Here is a 19778-nt window from a genome sequence, read left to right as displayed (position 1 = left end):
TAACATCCCCGAATGCTTAAATCTAAGAAGAGATCCCTTATTATAGGTACCTTTAAACATTCTGCTAATGATCCCATCTTCTGGTTAATTAATTTCATCAAAAACACTCTAATGGAATGAGGTATATTTTCAATGTGGTGCAAACCTTTCTCTGGCAATGCTGCATTCTTACCCTGGCTATACTGGCACTAAAAGCTAATAGTTCCTTTCTCTTTCAGTGCTCAGGTGCTGTAAACAAAAATTATCGAGGGACACAACTGTGAGATTTTTCTTCTTTCTTGGAGAAGTTTTGTTATTACATTACATCCATTACATTGGATGTGACTGCTGAGTTGAACATATTTTGTATGCTGAAACAATAAGCTTTACAGGAAATCCCATTTAACAGTATAGATCCCAATTTACATCTTGAGTATAGTCAATAGCTCTACTACAGTTGCAGCATTAAACATTTGTGGTGGTTTGACAGGAAATGTGTTTTTTGGGATGCTGTGTTTTTGGCCAATGGATATTCAGACTTTAATATTGACATTTTTGGTTCCCTGGCCGGGAAATCGAATTTTGGGGGAATGATAAGATAAAGTTGTGAGTAAAGCTGTGAGATGGGACCAAAGAAGAATAAGAACAAAGCATGTATTGAGTTAAGGTAGATGCATAGTAAAATCTGGGGATGAAGGTTTTCTTGTTTTGTAGAAGTGTTGAAGTGTTTTGTAATTTTGTTAATAATTTTAGAAAGTGTGTTCTCAGAGGCGAAGGGTGGAATGTGGTGGTTTGACAGGAAATGTGTTTTTTGGGATGCTGTGTTTTTGGCCAATGGATATTCAGACTTTAATATTGGCATTTAACCTGACCATTGAGACATGGACACGCCTCTGAGAACACGGGGTTAAAAGCAGAGCTCTCCCCTGGGAGGGCTCTCTTGGGTTTCCGGCGGGAAAGAGTTCGGGTCTCTCCCCCGGCCCAGCTGCTGGCTGGGCAGGGGGAGGGGAAAGCCATGAGGCCGGGAGAGGTAGGCCTGAGCCCGGGGGTGGAAGGGTGGAAGAGAGAAAGAGAGACACCGGGAGCCATCGGGCAGCCCCTCCTGAGAGACACAGAGAGAGAGGGAGAGCCGCTGCCTGGGACTGTAACCTTGAGACTGGATAAACATGGGCCTGCGCCGGCAGCACGGCTGGGACGGAGAAGAGGGGGGGGGTTCAGCCGGCCGCTTGTAGGAGCTTTTAACCCCTTTTCGGAGAATGAGAACTTTACAGAACATTGACCTCTCCTAGAAGATAGAGTGGAAAATGAGGAAAGAAATGGGCCAGTGTGAGAGAGGTCTGGGCGAGTGAGAGATAGTAGAAGAATAGAGAAGAATCCTAGTGGGAAGAGATGATGGAGTGGCTTTTGCTGGACTCTTTTTGTATAGCCATGGACAGAACCATGTTCCTTGTGACACAGAGACTGCATTCTAGGGGGAGGCAATGGCCTCAGAACCAAGAGGGTTCAGTGTTGATGCCCCTCGGCCCCAGGGGGTGAAAAAATATGGGGGGGACAGGTGTCCCAAAGGAGAGATTGTGGGGACAGGTGTCCCAAAGGAGAGACTGTGCCTTTTTTGGATCGGGACAGAGCATCCTTAAAAGACAACCCTAGAAACAGTTCTGGTCCGTGTTCAGTGGTGAGAGCACTGGACATGAAAAGGAAGAAGTCACGACGGCAGATGTTCTCTGGGCGGTGCCATGAGTGACATGGAAACACACGAGGCTTCAGCTGTGTTTCCAGGGGAAGCCCATGGTACAAGAAGGACTCCTCTCCTCTTGATGAACTGAGGATTGATTGTCTAAAAGGTGGTGCTGGACCGAGAGTTGGTGATTTGAGGAACAAAATGTATTGTGTTGGAAATTTGGTGGGGGGAGGAGGAAATGCACTTGTGAAGTTTTCATTTTCCCTGTGTGTGTGTTCCTTTTTATCTGTAGTTGTAGAGTAGTTAATAAAGTTCTGGTTCTTTTTCCCTAAGTAGGAGCCTGCTTTGCTTATTCCTGGTCACATCTCACAGCAGAAACCAGGGAGAAGGTATCTTCATGGGGGCACTGGCATTGTGCCAGTGTCAAACCATGACAACATTGAAAGAGTGATGACAGTTACTTCTGAAAACTTAAACTACTCATAACAACACTATAGTTGTATGTTTTTAATAATTTCACTAATTTTAATTTTTAGTATGGCAAAAAAAAGAGAGGCAGTAAAGTAAAAGGACACTTTCCAGAAAATTTCTCATTGGGAGGTAATTATTTGGTCAGCGTGGGATGCCTGACCTGTTTACTGTCTCACTGCATGCAGCTTGGATTCAGCAGATAAGAGGAGAAATGAGCAAATATAAATTGTCAAAAATCCACCATGTAGAAGGAATGTTGCTGATTTTACACCTTTTAGATTATGTATTTAGCAGCCGCTGTGGTACACCCACTGTAATTTAACCACATAGAAACACACCAATTAACTTTTTTTTTTTTTTTTGGTAAGGCTATCATAATTCTCCCCATGATTTTCTAGAAGGTGATACATTGTTCTTGACTTTTGCTCATTCCAGAAAATTCCCCTTCTGTGTAAATCAATGTGGGCGTCCCATCGCATTAATTTTCTGACTATTCAGTTTATTTTTTAAAAAAAGTTTGAAATTTCCCATGAGATTAGTCTTCCCAAGTTGTCCACATCTTACTTTGCATATGCCAGAATGTTTGCAGACTGTTGCCCTTTGAGCACATTCTTTCAACTGTGATTTCCAGAATCTGTTCAATGCTCTGTTCAATTCATCCATGTCAGAAGTTTTATGCCTCTTTACTCTTCTCCTAAGAGGCTTTACAATTTTCTTAAGAGGTGCTTTCCAATGGCACTCTCTCCATCAGGATCCATACTAGCACATACTAGGGCAGTCAGCCAATACTTTGTACCTCCATAACAAAATCCCTTGCTTCATACAAATCTCCAGTGTGTATATGTGTTTTCTCAAATGCTCCATTTTCAGAGGCAACTATGTTGAAATTATGTAGAAGTTTGAGCTGATAATTCATGTTTGTCAGAGTTATTCTTGCATAGGGCACAGTAAAGCTCAAAATACCTGGTCTCCTCAAGGGTTCAACTGGATTTTCAGTCAACACGTACCTACTTCTGAATAGAGATAAGCATTACTTTAAAGTATTCCATGTGTTTGTCCATTGTGTCATTTTGCATGTCTTATAATGACTATATGGCAGTACTGGCCAGTGAATGGGCAGTGGTATGCCAAAGAATTGATGTGGTCAGGAAATATAGTCTGTGCTACATTTTATAGAAGCTTGGAAGTTAAATTGTCATTTTCTCTGCTGATATAGTAACCTCCTCGAGCCAGGTCTAATAAGCTCTCAGAGGTCTATAACACACCCAAGACAGCTTAGCTACTCTTGGAGGCATAAAAATCAGCAGGACAGCTTCTGTTGCAGTGTTGGAAACAAAAAGGTTTAATAAAAGGCAAAATAACAAACAGAGAAAGACTGAGCTAGGTGCCAGACCTTCTTGCTCCTGGTAAGACACCCTACAAAAGTGATTAGTTTCTTTGTTCACTCCTTTTTCTAGTTAATTGCCCATGCGGGACTTTTTGACTTCTGTCCAATTAGCTATCCTTAAGTTTGAGGTGAAGTCCCCTAAGCCTAGGAAGTGTCTTTTTCACCTAATCGAGGAGAGAAACTTCTGGGCTTCTTTCCTTTTTGAGGGGACAAAGGATAGTTTTGTCACTCCATCAACAAGAGCCACACTCCTATATTCTGCAATTAAAAATGTACTCTTATTTATGACTGGATGTTGCACATGAAACATATAATATTTCATACATAGCACTATAAACGTTGCAGTGAACATTGGACTGAAAATCATAGTTGAGTGGAATGACATTTCAGTTTTTTAACTTAAAAGACTTTTTCCTTGCAACTACCATTTCATAAATGGCAGAGAATCTGCTAATGATTTGTAGATCTTTATCTTCAACAATGCACTGCAGCACTCAAGTAACCCCGTTTTTTTTTAAAGGCCAGTTTAAATCTAATTATTCTGTATTCTGCAGTCTCTAATACTACCACGGTGCTTATACTGTTATTGTGGAAAGCTGCAGCATTACACTTACAAAAGCCATCAGATATTATAAGCAAGTGGGCACATACTCTTTGCAGAAAGCTTTTTCTGAGTCAAGATTCTTTTTTCAGCCCCTTCACACCTGTTTGAAATAATAGGACAGTGTCATTGGCATGTAAAGGTCAAAGGTTCTGTGGCAAGTCTCAAACCATTTGTGCATGCCTCATTAGACGTAGTGACCTCTAACTGCACTAGGAATTTACTGAGGATTGTTCCTGGACATCACAGGAATATTCTTTTTGTTGGTTTTTTCCTCCTTTTAAGTAAATCAAAGTGTAATTCCTCAAATTTGTTCTTTGAATATATTTTCAAAATATAGTTCAAAACCTAGAAGCAAATAAATTACATTTGCCTTAATTTTTAATTAGCTGAAAGTCATCCCTGCAAATTGTGTCTTCCATTGCTAAATAAAATAGTCAACTGCCAGGCCTGAATTAATTAAGCAAGATATTCTAATTAAGCAATTTAATTTTGATTTAATTATAATATACAACTTTCCTTCTGATTTAACTGACATTCATTGACAAAATGCTATAACATAAAACAGCACTAGTGTTTACAGCTTATGACTCTGCATGTTTTCCTTCATAGTGTTTGGCATTCATCAGAGCATATGGAAAAAGTCTCTTAGTCTGGAATAGCTGGTATTTTATTTGTTACCAAAATTATGGACTACTTGATTTTTTTTGTTGTTTTGTGAGGCATTGGGGAAATACAGATACCTCGGGCTTGAGCCAAATTTATGACTATTAACTGGAATCTTTCTATTGGCATTGGTCTGTTTTTAATAGTGAACTGCTCCCATGTTGTTGCAGGGAAATAGTTAAGACCACATGCTCATGAAATATTTATAGAGATGTATTGTATACGTATTCTGTGTCAACATCAACATGATTTTATATTAGGCTAGGGACTTGAGAGCAAGGACAGAAGTGATGGGTAGGCAGGGAATAGCACTTCATTCACTGCTGCATCAATAAAATTGCTACAAAATTTTCACTAAATTAAGCAATACCAACCCCCTATTTTGTTAAAATGTTTTTCATCATACAGGAGCATTGGAGAATGGCTTTTGTATTCCAGACTATGCCCGTGTGCAAGCCCTTGTTTAATGATAGGAATGGTGAGGATGATTTCAAAAAGTTCATTCTGCCAGCAGTCAGGCCTGTGCCCTCAGGTCTTCATGACTGCAGACTCATAGAATTGAAGCTGAAGGACAAAAAGCCAATTCTCCTCTTGATTTAGTGATTTGAGCACTCTTAGCAACATCCATGAAAACAATCATGTAAGACAAGAAAGGTCATGATTGATAGTATTGCATGCAGTCAGGTGCTCTTATACCCCTTCAATTTTGATGTGTTATGTTTTATTCCTATGTTGGTGTTTAAGTTTCTCAGGAAAAGCTCAAAGGCCAAATGTCTTTTGAGGCTGAGAGCAATTGTACACTCAGAGCAATAATGAATGTTATTTTTCAAACCCTTTCTCCTTATGTTTTCTGAAATTATTCAGATCAGTGATACTTATGATGCAGCAGAAAATCAGAACAATGTTTTCAAAAACTGAATAAGCATTTCAGCTAGCCTTCCTGTGTTGCAGGAATTTCTATCATATCTTCTCATCTTCATCCCACTAGCCCAAAGTTCTTTGCTGAGTGACTGTGGTAGGCTGACACTGACTGGGTGCCAGGTTCCCACCAAAGCTGCTCTATCCCTCCTCTCCTCAGCTGGACAGTGGAGGATCAAGATAAGAACAGGGAGACATCAGTCACCCATTGCTGTCACAGTCAAACCAGACTTGAATTAAGGAAATTCCCTTTATTTATTACTGAGCAAAGCAAAGTAGGATATTGAGAAATGAAACTAAATCAGCTTCCCTCCCTTCTTCCAGGGATTAACTTCACTCTGGATTTCCTCAGCAGTGCAGGGCAATGGGGAATTGTGGTTGCAGTCAGTCTATCATGCATTGTCTCTGCCCTCCCTCCTACTCAGGAGGAGGAATCCTCACCCACTTAGTCTGCCCCAGTGTGGGATCCCTCCCTCCAGGAACTTCTCTAATTTGAGTCCTTCTCGTGGGGCATAGCTCTTCACAAACTGCTCCAGCATGGTCCCTCCCTCAGGGTGCAGTCCTTCAGGAGCACACTGCTCCACAGTGGCTTCTCCATGGGGTCACCAGTCCTGCCAGCAAACCTGCTCAGTGCGGGCTCCTCTCTCCATGGGGCCACAGCTCCTGCCAGGACCCTGCTCCAGCACAGGCTTCCCACAGGGTCACAGCCCCCTTCAGGCCTCCACCTGCCCCAGTGTGGGTCCTCCCCAGGCTGCAGGTGGATCTCTGTTCCTCCATGGACCTCCATGGACTGCAGGGTCCCATCCTGCCTTACTGTGGGCTGCACCACAGGCTGCAGGGGAATCTCTGCTCCAGTGCCTGGGGCACCTCCTGCCCCTCCTTCTGCCCTGCCCGCAGTGCCAGCACGGCTGCTCCTCTCACTTATTCTCACTCCTCTTTCCCAGTAGCTGTTGTCCAGCAGTATTTGCCCTTTTTAAATCAGTTATCCCAGAGGTGCTGCCACCATTGCTGATGGCTCGACCTTGGTCAGCAGTGGTTCCATCCAGAGGCTGTCTGGAATTGGCTCTGTGGGACATGGGAGAGGCTTCTGGGGGCTTCTCACTGATGCCAGCCAGTAGCCAGCCCACTGTTAACAGCTGGCCTCGCACACCCAACACAGTAATATACATTCAAATAAAGGTTATCCAAAATGCCCATTAAACAACATGAAATTAAAAATATGCTGATGTGGGATTATGCTTGTGACAGCCTCATGGATATTTCAAAATGGCTCCATTTAGACTCCTTACAGATGTTGTATTTTCATGAATACAGTAAGACATCTGAATAATTTAAGAGAATGTTGTCAGTAGCAAGTGTCACACAAAATAACTGGAAGGAAAATTGTCTTCACTTAGTGAAGATAAAAATGCATGCAAATCAATTTCTATTTAGTCCACAGTTTTAAATAGGAAACAATAGGTTATTACTTTGACAGGAAATCACCAAGTGTTTTTATTATGTCCTTATCACCGTATTTATTTCATATGTAGAAACTCTGTCCATGATCCACACCTCTGTAATTCCCACAGAAAAATAATTATGTAAATACATGGAAATTTGAACATAGGGGCATTTATTACCCAATTTGCTTATACTTTCAAGCTGAAGAGAAAATGTGAATCTGTATGAGATTTTTACAGGAATTTTGAGGCTTCAAATTTAGCACTTCCAAAATGCAAACCGTTGGAAAACTGCTCTAAGCAATAAAATTTTTCTGGCTGAAATTAACCCTGCAAAATACTTTTCTCTCTTGTCTAATAAATATTTTATGAAGAACCTGAAACTATATGGAAATGAAGTAATATTTACCCAGTAAGCAGGAGAACCAAGTGATATTCTGCCTATTTATTCATTTCTTGATGAGAGATACACTTCAATTATATTACCTTTTGGTTTTTTGTTCTTTTTTTGTTTTTTTCTTCAAACAGCTTACCCAGGAGTTAAAATGGTGAGTGAAAGTCACCACGAGGCCCTGGCAGCACCGCCAGCAACCACAGTAGCAGCAGCCCCTCCAAGTAATGTCACCGAGCCAGCCAGTCCGGGAGGAGGAGGAGGAAAAGAAGATGCATTTTCTAAGCTAAAAGAGAAGTTCATGAATGAACTGAACAAAATTCCACGTAAGTAAAACTTGATTGATTAAAAAGCTGCTGTTGGCAGAGTAGGTTTAATTTGACATTTTCTTCTTTGACATTTATTTAGACAGCATACTAAACGTTTTCTAGTCAAAGCTGGAAAAATCACAAGATTCAACTGGTTTTGTAAGTTCCTCAAAGTTAACGGAAGTAGAAAAAAATAGAGTCCAACGCAAATTTAATTTATGTCTATTCTTGGTATGTCAGATTAGTTTGGTGATTTTTACTGATGAATTACTGCTGAATCATTAAAACTGAAACTAGAGAACTTCACTATGGCTGTGAGACCAATAAGTAAAATGTTTCCTATCAGAAGCACTTAAGGTTTCATGTTTATGACAAATGTGCATGGCCATATTTCCTTAAAGCAATATTTGGCCAGAACTCATACATATTGAGAAAACAAGAAAATTTTGAATCTGTGGAGATTAGAAAACATTGAAAGAAATGTGACAATTGAGTTTTAACAAGAAAACAGGTAATACATCTGTAATGTATGAAGATAGCTGTGCTTTTCCACACTAGTTATTCTAGCAGATCAGCCACTGAATGCTGTTTGCCCAAGTTCATGTACCTATGCTGAAAACGTAAAAGTATAAATATATATTTCTGTGAAGCTAATAGAAATAAAGTCAGCAGGGCTCTTTTGGTCTTTGGTGCTAGAAAGTAGTCATTCAAAGTTGAGGCCTCAATTTGTTCACATTAAAAAAAAAATACAAGCATTAACTTTGTGCTGCTGTTTATGATAACACTGAGGTTCTTGAATCTGTTTGATATGTTCTACTCTACATGCACTGGTATCAATTATAGGACTAATTCCATATTTTCAATGGCATTTCGTATAACACAGACAAAATCCTTTTTGTTACTGATAGAAAAGTTACCTAATGCTACCAACAGATCATTTTGGCACTTTTATAGACAGGAAGGTGAAGACTCTGTGTGTGTGTTTTAGTAGCATGCATTAGAAAGCAATTAAATCTGTAATAACTTCTTCTTTACAAAAAAGTAAATGTAAAATATGTCCAGGGAAGTATTTTAACATATGTAAGAGTTTTCATTTTTAGAAGGCTATCCTTTGTGTAAAGAAAGGACTGTGACTGATAAAGTTCTGTGGCTGATAAAGTCAGATAATAAATTAGAATATTAATCAATTTTTTAATCTCTAAATGAATCTTGGCAATGTGGCAGGTGCAGTTTTTGATAAATTGATAGGAAACAGCTTTGCTCTGTCACTCAAAATTCCCACTTACCTCTAAGGTTATAGAGATAAGAAGTTTGTGCGCCATTATTTTGGTGATCTGTGCAGTCCGATGCAGACCATACTGAAATGAAATTGTCTGATGATGTCATGGGAAATCAAAACTAAAGAACAAAAATACAGGAATAAAAAGAAAAAAGAAAAAAAATGAAAAAACAAGACATTGAGGAACAGTCAGAATTGGAAACATTTGTCTTGTAATTTTTGTCTCACCATGCTATGTAAATAATGTAGATGAGACTTTTATATAAATATCCTCTTATTTTTAAACTTCGATTTTAACTTCGCAAAGGCAGGAATGGCTTCCAGTATAAGGAACTCAGTAATGGGTTGGTGTAGGAAAAGGTTTGTGGATAGAGAGAAATTTGGAATGCCCTGCTGCATACTTTTTTAAAACCAAAACGAAAACAAGTGGAAAGTCCAATCTGGAGAGTCTTTTCAAGTTGAACTGACTAAAACTTCTATTATCTCTTCACGAAAGAAGAAAGCCCCTACTGTTACATAATGAAAGTGCTTACTTAGAAAAGTATATTAGACAAATCTTATTTCTTATGAAATACATCATATTATTTATTAAATAAGGTGCCTTATGCTGATAGTGACACCAGAATACATTGCCACCATCTTAGAAATCTGGTCTCTTATCCAAGATCATGCAGTACTATTGTCCTGGGGAAATGAACCTAAGGTAGTCACAAACCCCATGCTAGATGTCTGCTCTTATTATAGAGGCTGCAGATGTGATTGGATCATCCCAGGATCTCTATCAAATGCTAGGGCCATTTAGTGTTGCTTTCTGCTATACTGGGGGGGGTTTGCCATTTCAAGAAGAAAACTGAATGTTCATTGTACTGCAGAGGGGCAAGGAACATATGAGGTGTTTTTGAAGTACTAAATATGAATTAGTGCCATTGAAATATTTGAGCATTTTATATTCCAAATAACTTTCTTTTGCCCATTTTTCTCAGAAATAAATCCTACAAGAAGGGACCACATTACACACATCTGTAGGTATTTTTCAATTATAAACTAACATAAACACAAAACAAGTAAGTTTAATTAGGCCATCTAAATAATACTGGGGACAGGAGGGCAGAGACCTCATTTCCCTGTTGGAAGATTATAGCATTTTCTCATGAGTTGTTCAGTTTATGCCAGTGGGAATTTGTCGGTGTGGTGTTTTCATCGTATTACAAAAAAAAAATGTAATTGTGCTAGAAAACTTTTCAGGACTTACCTCTTACAGCTGGCTGCAAATTTTTTTAGAATCTCACTTAAAACAGAGCAGAATGTAAATTAGTACAAACCAAATTGTTTTTATAGTGCCTTTTTGGGAATTTCTTGCTGTGTGAGAGTGAAGAACTATGGTGCATGGGCCCCACTGGGGACAGCAGAGATTCTTGGAAGTCCAAGAACACTCCCAAGACCATGGATCAGGTTTTTCCTCTGGTAGATTCGAACTGAGGAGTCTTACACTTGGCAGTGGAATGTCACAGTCAGCAAGTTCTCTAATCTTTTCAGATGAGGAGCAAGCTTTTTTTTTAGTTTATGTGCTTTACCATTTTTACTTCCAAAGGTCTCATGTTCATCCCCACATAACAGGTAAGACTTTGAAATCTCAGTGTTTATTGTGAGAGGACCTGTTTTCAGTGCTCTGTTTTTATGTGTGAGATAAATGGTAAAATGTTTTAGTTGCCTCTGCCTATGATGTCTGCAGATGGAAAATAAGCCATCATGATGTAATGGATGTATATATAATAGGATAAAGTGTTGTGAAAAAGCTCACCTGCAATCAACTTGGTTTGAGTGCTAAAAAGGCCAAGCCATACTAGGGCCTAGTCTATGTAGTCTTCTCTTTCTGTTTTATCTTAGAAATTATATAGTATCAAGTCATGCTTATATTGAAAAAAAAAAAAAAAGAAATACAACATTCTAATCATGGAATACATGATAACACAAATAAAGGTACATCAAACTACATCTAGCTGAATAAATATTTTTCCTTCCATGCAGCTTAAAATAGAAGATTCATTTTTTTTCATTTTAAGTACTAAATTTTGTAGAACACACAGATGTCAGAATTTAAATAGTCTAAACATACCAGCTAACTGAAGATATCAGGATTCCCATTTAAAGTTCACTTTGCGAAACTACAAGATAAAAATCAATTTAAATTATGGCAATTCAAATTATACTGGTGTTTTCTTCTGTGATGTATGCACAAGACAAGTCTTATTAAAAAAAAAAAAAGAATAATGTAATAGAATGAGGAAATAAAAGTTCCAAGAAAAAGAAAAGACCTATTTGTATCAGTATACATTTATTTCAAGAACAGTGATGCAGTACATAAACCAGGTTAAAATTTTCATTGGTGCAAGCAGAAAATCTGGAGGTTTTTTCTTGATTTGTATCTCTCTAAAATAGAGCATACACCACATTTTGTGACAGGAGAATGTAGGCTTCCAAAAGCACACACATCATTCAGAATGGCAATGTCCTAACATACATTTCACTCTGGATAAAGCAAGTGGGATAATTTTATTACAATGAGTCATACAATTAAAGTGCAAGAACCTGGTAAGTTACTGAGCCATAACTGGGAGGAATTTTTTTCTCTGTTATGTAAATCCCTGCATTTTGGTTGTGAGTGGCTGATTTGCATAATCACAGTACAGTTGTTTTTCCAGAGCTGAACTGTGTATAAATGTCACTCTAACCATTGGTTCTTATATTTTCAATCCCTATTTATCTTTAATCTGCAGAATTTTTAATCTGTTTACCAGACGGGGAAAAAAGGCACCATCTCTGCTTTTATATTTTGCATTTTACATATAGTAAATCCAGCAACTGAAAAAAGGGGGGAAACAGAGCAGATAAAACAGCACTTACTCTTCTGAAAACAAAATGCCTTAAAAGACTGTATAAGATCTATCAGTTCTTTCCTTCTTCCTTCTCAGTGCTCTTACATCTGGATCTTTGTCTACAGGCTAGGAAAATATCTGCCATACATTTACAGTAAGTGTGTTGTAACAAGACTCTGGTAATGGCAACAACAGCTTTTGGGTGGAGACTTTAAATGTCAAGATACTGAGACTAACCATACACAGATAAAAATTGACATAAATTACCATTAGTTTATTTAATAATTTTAAAATCAAAGTGGTGTTGATATGTTTTCTAATGGCACATTCCTGTATGAACAGGAGACCTCATTCTGCCAGTAAACAAGACAGCAAAAATCCAATAAAATTACAGCATGCATCTGATTGAATAATGATGTGCTGTTAATGCTGGTGGTAAAATCTGGAGCAGCTATAATAGCTGATTGCATTGAATCCAGGATAGTGTCATTACCTCTGTAACAGAAAGATATTGCATATTTTCAATGCTCATTGCTGCCTTACATTGTAATTATATAAAAAGTTGCATTTCTATACAAACCCTTTTCTGAAATTTCTGGCTGGCTTGCCACTCCATTTGGCCTCAGTAGCTGATGCTCAAAAGCCCTGAATTTGACTCATCTTGTACAACTGACTGCTAATCCCCCAAAACCAGAAGCTCAAATCTATGATAATTCAGGCTAAAATCTGATGTTCTGTGCAGACTTCTCTCACATTGCCGAGGAAGTTTTATTTCCCTCCCCTTGGACTAGTGAATAACTGTCAAAACAAAATGGGACTGGAGGCTGTAGAGAGAACTGTAACAAAAAATGTAAAAATAACTGTAAGTCTCAGGTCTGGTTTAATTCTAAATAATATCTTATTAAGCTGACTACCAAGTTGTATTTGGGTAATTTAGCAAATTAATTAGTTAATTAATTCTGGATTTATATATTTAGCTATTTAAGTCAAAATTTCAGCATTCAGCAGTCATCTTAGACACAATTTCATCATTTCTTTCTCCCCGCTGGTCTCTGCTATTTTGCCCTTCTGTCTTTCTTGCCTCACCAGCTGAGGTGTATTAAGAATGCTTATTGCCCTCTACAAATGACAGTAAAGTTAATTTCTTAATTTTTCATTCGTATGTGGCATCAAGATTATCGAGGAGTTTTTACCAGATTATGTCTGTTATTAGAAAATTGAGGATTTTATTCATGGTGTCTTTCTGAAACTTAATTTTGGTAAGCTGACAGCTTAATCATTTGCAGAAAACAAATTCACTAGGCTTCTCCCAATGTTTCCCGGAGCACAGGTGTCACTGCTACAGGGAGGAGATGGCATATTATTTTCTAAGTTCATAAAAAGGATACAAAATGCTGATAAGAGAATGCTTTCAGATTTAGAAACTGGATTGATATTGTATGCATACTATAAAATCAGAATAAAGTTTGCAGCAATAGCTCTAATTTATGTTTTCACAGTACATGCCAATGTTAGTCATTGCCTAATATCCTAGGTTAGCCAGAAAAGAATTGGGTTTCTGCTTCAGAGATCATCCTGAGTAGTATCTGACTGCCTGTAGGAATGAGGATATGTATACATATGTATACATACATTTATATGTGTGCACACATAGATTTAGCAAAACAATTAGCAGAATTCTCAGCTTAGGAACAGTCAGACTTTGGCAAAATCCATTTGGGTATCTTGGCAAAGAATGTTTGTATGGAGAGATTTGGAGAAGATAAAGGAGTTTCTTGATGTTCAGGGAAGTCTGAAGGGCAGTGCTGGAGGAAGTGGGACAGAATGAATTCAAGTCTCCTTGTCTCCCTTCCTGTCATAGAATCATTCGCAGCTACTCATGCCAGGCAGATACATACAGCTTTACACTGCAGAAGAAACAGGGAAAATCAGAAATCAGGATTTATTTTGGAACACAGAAGTACAAGACAGAGCTATTACAGCACAATATCAGATGGGGGAAAAACTCCATTATTTTTAAATATAGCAATTTAAATGCAAATATCAGATTACTTTGTTTTTTCCCTGAACGTCCCAGTCCCAGAGTGTAGATCAGAACTTAATTTCCCGTTTTTTTCATGTTAAATAAAATTTCTAGATCTCCTGTTGATAGGGAAAAGCTTGAAAATACTGCCCACACACATCCAGAAGACACAAATATCATGAGAAAAACAGTTCAACTCTTGTTATTTTATAAACTCATGATATGAAAAAGCTGATTATTTCTAGTGGTCCAGTATATTCTGTTTGCTTTATATGAGGAACCCTGAAAATACAGCTTTTAAATCCCAATGTATAAATAGATACTGAGGGATGGAAGAATGGAAGTAAAAACTCATGAAGCAGATGAAAATTCTTGTCTGGAAGGAATAGCATGTGGTCTGAGATCCCACTGTGTTATATTCCATCAATATTTTAATGATTGATTCTGTCATGTAGAATTTATTTATTTTTATACATTATTATCATTTACAATCCATGAGTTATTTTCATATGCCTTCTCATGGGCTTCCCTTAACATGGTCCTCTCCTTAAACTTTAGGGTTCATGACAGCTGCCAGTTTGATCCTCATACAGAACTGAGCGAGGAACCTCAGGCTGTTAGAAGTACACGCTGCTCGAGCATGACCTAGAAGTGCTGCTGCTGCAGACTGTAGCTGGATCTAGCACTGGCAAGCACACATGCTTGCCAGGAGGTTACATAAAATCCTTGAATGGTTTTGGTTGGAAGGGACCTTAAAGATCCTGTAGTTGCAACGCCCCAGCTGTGGGCAGGGAAATAATCTCCTCCAATCAAAGCAAACTCAACCCATGCATCTGACGCACTTATGTCCAAAGGAGTTCCCTGTTCCTGCACTGGCCATTATCTTGGCTCCTTGGACAAACCAAGGAAGAAAGCAGAAATCAGAAGAGCAGACTCCTACAGCTTCAACCAGAGCAGCAGCTGCAGCACTCTCCATCCCCAGGACAGGGAGAGCCTGTCACAGGCTAAACTCAGGTCCTCCTCTGCATCACCTTGAGAATGCATTGTCCCATCAGAAAAGAAATGCTGTCTCTAAGCCAGTAGCATGCTGGGAAGGTAACCTCAATGTCAAACAGAATTATACATTATTGATTGCATGTGTCTGTAACACCCTTTTCAGAAACAGCCGTTTTGAGTTGTATATTCTGAAAGACAGGGAAGGAGAAGTAAGTTCTCCTATAAAACACATGATGCTGAAAACATTTCAGCAAAATATAAGACAACAAAAAAAAAAAAACATGTTCAGATTAACTTTTAAAGCCAAGGGGATGAAATTAATCTATAGCAGAAACAGGGGTGAGCACCTGCCATTGGTTTGGTCATGATATTTTAACAAGGGGTGTCAGACTACCCCCAGGAGTCTCCTCTAGCACATCACTGTGATTATTATTTTATATGTTACAATTACTTTGGGAGGTATTTTATTGCCCTATAGATATGTCAAGTTGTGCCAGTACCTTATACGCTGAGTAGAGAATTCAATTTACAAGCAGAAAACTGAGCATGGTTGCTGGCTTACTTCCAGTTCTGGGAATGTATCTAAAATTTCATTACTTTGTGTGAAAGAAAGTGCACTAAAATTGTGTTTGCGTGAATAAAAGAAATATAATCTTTGTTAGCCCCTTTCAAACTTACCTGCATATAAAGTGCCTACAGAATTACACATTATCAGTTATAATTGTTTCTAATCTTACTTTAAAAATAAGAGTTCGTGGAACAATTGTTCTGAATTTAAAACTGAGAATACATTTAAAGATTGATTCTCAGCAATGTACAGCATAAAAGATAAAAGGCACCTATGACTGGGGTTAGTGGGTTTTCTTTTAAAAAATATGGTTTAAATGCACAGTGAAAATATAGGAATTGCTGTTAAGATTTATATCCCATCCTTACCTCAGCTACTTGTGCTTGGGCACTGTGGCAAGCTAGAAAATATTCTCTCGCCACTGTTATTCTGGGAAATGGTTGTAAGTTGGCACAGCTGAAGAACAGAATGCCATTCTTTGTTGTTATTGTTAACTATTCTGCTTAGAACTGGGAGAGTTTCCTGCTGAGCATCGTCCAAACTAAAGCCATGTCTGAGGTATTATAAATACATAATAACCCTCCTTTGGTTAATATGATTTTTAAGTGTTTAACATTTTTGAAAGACACAAGAATACTGATACATGAATTAAAATACCTGGTCATCAGTGCCATATGCCAAGGTGGGTGAAAAACTAAGGCACTGACCACTGAGAGGTACTCTCAGGAATACCATAGGTACACAGCATCCTTTCATACATTCATTTTATCTTTCTTAGTCTTGGCTTTTATGTCAGGTAAGCTCTGAATAGTTCTAATTCAGAACGTCACTACTCCTTCCAGAACATGCAGCCACTTTGCAAGAGCTGTGGAAGTGGCCTCAAATATTCAGAAGAATCTTGGTATGCGAAGACTTTGCTCTGACTCCACAGAAAGATGTGGTGCTCAACTTGAATGACTGCCTCATGAAGGCTGAGTTCCAGCTGGCAGCTGAACACGCCATCTGCCTACTCCTGTGCAGATTTCAGAATCTGAATCTACTCTTAATTACCAACTTCAGCGAGAGTTCCCTAATTTGCTCACAGCCCCTATATCATCTGGGGCATGTTTCAGTACTGTAGCTGGCACTGTTTTCCTATTACAGTGAGAGCCACCAAAATGAAAGATGAAGTTTATAATTTCAGATGGGAAAGGCAATTCAACCCACATCTTAAAAAGGAGCTCCAGAAATTATTAGGCTTTCTACACTTAGTTTTTAAGAATCAGACTCTAGAAGTTGAATTTACAGATCTGAGTTAAATGCATTGATCCTCTTCAGAATGACTTAGAAATAGGAGGCCCGGTTTCATCTAGAAGGAAAAACTGGTATATGCAATGGTGTATATGCAATGGTACTGATCCCACATACTTAGATATCTAGGAAAGCCTCTAGGTTAAGCCCTTTTAACAGAGAGATTCACAGCCTTAGAACACTTTCTCTGGGCTCGGAGACCTGATTTCTTTGATTTGGAGAGCAATTGCTTCAATCTCTTCTGTCAATATAAAGTCTGAGGAAGAATAAGAGAGCTCACTGGACTAGAGGCCTGGCTGAAGGACAGCATATGCATTTTGCTGTGAAATGTCTTTGGACAAAATGAGCAAATAACACTGGGTATTCAGGGCTCCTTGTGCTTAAACAAGTGTTTCACACAAGGTTGCAGAATATGGCAACATGAATCCCACATTTCTTTTTTAGCTGTTCCTGTAGGAAAGGGCAGATCCAAGTTTTCCAGCTTCGTCCCGTGGTTTCCTTTAGTCTCAGGAAGACCTGATGCTAAGGTATTGTAGGCTGCAGCCTGAGTGATACTCCTGAGTCTTGGCTGGCAGCTCCTTTATTGTCAGTCTGAAGCAGCCACACAAAGAAACCATCTATTTGACCCAGGGGAGTAGGGGTGTCAGCTCCTTGAAGAGGAAGGGAGAAGGAGTATGTGAAAGCTGGTGAGCTGCCAGTTGGTTTGGAAGTCATTTTCACACAAGAAGCTTTCTTTCTCCTAGATCTCTGTCAGGACCATAACCCATTTTGCTGTACCCCAATGGGGAGGGAACCTCCAGGACTGGGAGGAGGTCTTTTTTTTTCTTCTTCTTTTTTTATTTTTGTTTTGTTTTGTTTTGTTGTTGGTTTGGTTTGGGGTTTTTTTTGTTTTTGTTTTTTTCTGGAATCAGGTTTTAGAGAGGAAATACATTCTTCACATAGTTAACAAGTTTGCAACATTCAATAATTTTTACACCTTTCTTATAGATGCTTTTATGGTCCTTTCTTCCTTATCAGATTTCAATGGATTTTCTGTTTTACTTCTGTGTTGTTTCATTTATGTATTTATTAACACTTTTCTCCTAGCCAGAGCTCACATGAAAAAATCATCACAAGCAAAATAATTGCTAACCCAGCATTCAGTCTTGTATATTGTTTAGGTATCAAACTCATGTTTCCCCCCAAAACAGCTATTTTATGATGTTTCCTAAGACCTGAGCACTTAGTTTTCATCAAGCATGTGCTTTAAGCTGGAATATGGCATTTCAAGTCTCAACCCTGGAGTCAGTTTTTTGTCTGTCTGTGGTTCATTATATGCCATGGGTACAAATTTACTTGCAGCATGAGCAAGGGAAGGAGGACAGACAAAGATAAGGCAAGCTTACTATTGGTAAATTTCAGCCTAGCATAGCATTTTAGATTACAAGTCAATGATAGTAATCACTTTATAGGAAGCTATTCCAGAATACCAGTTTCTAAATTTGTCTGCCTCATGAAATATTTATTGATGAGTTCTAAGGCTTAGGACAGTGAGGTGGCCAGGACAATGGGAAATAGTATGATGAGTGGAAAGGACCAATGGACAAAAAATACTCCCTGAACTCAGGGCATAGTGATAAGATAGCATGAACAAATGTCAACATTGACCTGACTATTCTGAAACAGCCATGCATTTATTTTATTTAACAGTGACTGCAAACTGCAAAAATATTCCTGCACAATGCTCTTCTTGAAATAAGTATAGGCATGCAAGAGGAATATGTATAGGAAGAGGCAAAATGGAAAAGAGAAACTAATTACAACAATCTCTTTTCTATTCAGTTAATGCATGAAGTGTTTAAACTGTGCAACATCCTTGATTTTCAACAGCTCGTTTTTGTTAACCTAGTGACAGCTAGGCTTTGATTCTTCAGAATGCACAGATCTGTCCAAAATGACTACTACTTCTCAGAAAAGTCTATGATTTTGTAATGATAATGACAAGAAGCATTTTATTCTATTGAACCAAATATTTATCCTGGTAATTCCTGTTAGAAAAAGAACAGAAAATATATTGTCTTTAAAAACAACCAACCAAACTCCTAAATTGTGTAAATTGTGTCCCCATTACATAAAATAATTTGTGATATCAAATCCCTAAAGGCATAGCAAAACTAGCTGAACCCTGCAGTGCAGCACAACTGCAAATTGGTGAACAAATTTTCTCTTGTTTTCAAGTCTTCTTTATTGACTGACCTGCACCTCTCCTGTAAATAACTTAAAAGACAATAGGATTGCATTCTTACTTGATAGAGCCAGCCAGTAAGTGTAGCATGGGTATGCAGGCTAAGTCCACGTATTGAAATGCTACACAGCAGGTTTTAGAATCTCAAAAGATTTAGTCTGGTAAAATATTTAAATGTGTACTAACCTTTAAGCTCCTGAATGGTGCATCAAATTAAATTTGTCACACACAAGTGGTTTGGAGGATCAAAATTGTAAATAACATTTCTAATGTATCCTGTAATTTAACTGATGAACTGCTACACTGATTCTTATTTTAATGTAAATTAATTTTACTTTTGCTGTGGTTATTTTAGTATAAAATACTTATTTTATTAAAAGTTTGTAGCTCTACAAGTAATGTAATTTTAGAGACATGTCACACACACATAGTGGTAGAAGCAAATTTCTTTTCAGACCTTCATAAATACCAGTGTAATTCTTTTACCTTCCATTTGATTTTAGTGGGCTGCTTGCTGAGAGTTGTACCCACTTTTCACATGGCCTATTATCACAGCACACATTTTCATGATTGTTGTCAAAAAAAGAGCATTTAGGACAGTTGTTTAGTTTAAATGATTAGTAGAGTGCTACTTTGAGATCATTTGGGAAGGGGACACACACACAGAAATTTTCCAAT

General features: G+C 38.2%; 1 protein-coding gene across 3 annotated transcripts in view; it reads left to right on the top strand.

Moving 5' to 3' along the window:
• Positions 1-19778, top strand: part of SYT1 (synaptotagmin 1) — a 335539-nt gene that overhangs the window by 202781 nt on the left and 112980 nt on the right. For all 3 annotated transcript variants that reach the window (XM_066549876.1, XM_066549874.1, XM_066549875.1), the window contains exon 4: positions 7674-7862. In XM_066549876.1, the coding sequence (XP_066405973.1) occupies positions 7691-7862 (172 nt within the window). In that variant the 5' untranslated portion in view covers positions 7674-7690. The remainder of the gene's footprint in view (positions 1-7673; positions 7863-19778) is intronic.

Source organism: Molothrus aeneus, chromosome 5 (assembly GCF_037042795.1).
Source record: "Molothrus aeneus isolate 106 chromosome 5, BPBGC_Maene_1.0, whole genome shotgun sequence".
In the NCBI taxonomy this organism is placed as follows: Eukaryota; Metazoa; Chordata; class Aves; order Passeriformes; family Icteridae; genus Molothrus; species Molothrus aeneus.
Note: the sequence above shows the minus strand (reverse complement) of the source record. Positions and strands in the feature narration are given on the sequence as shown.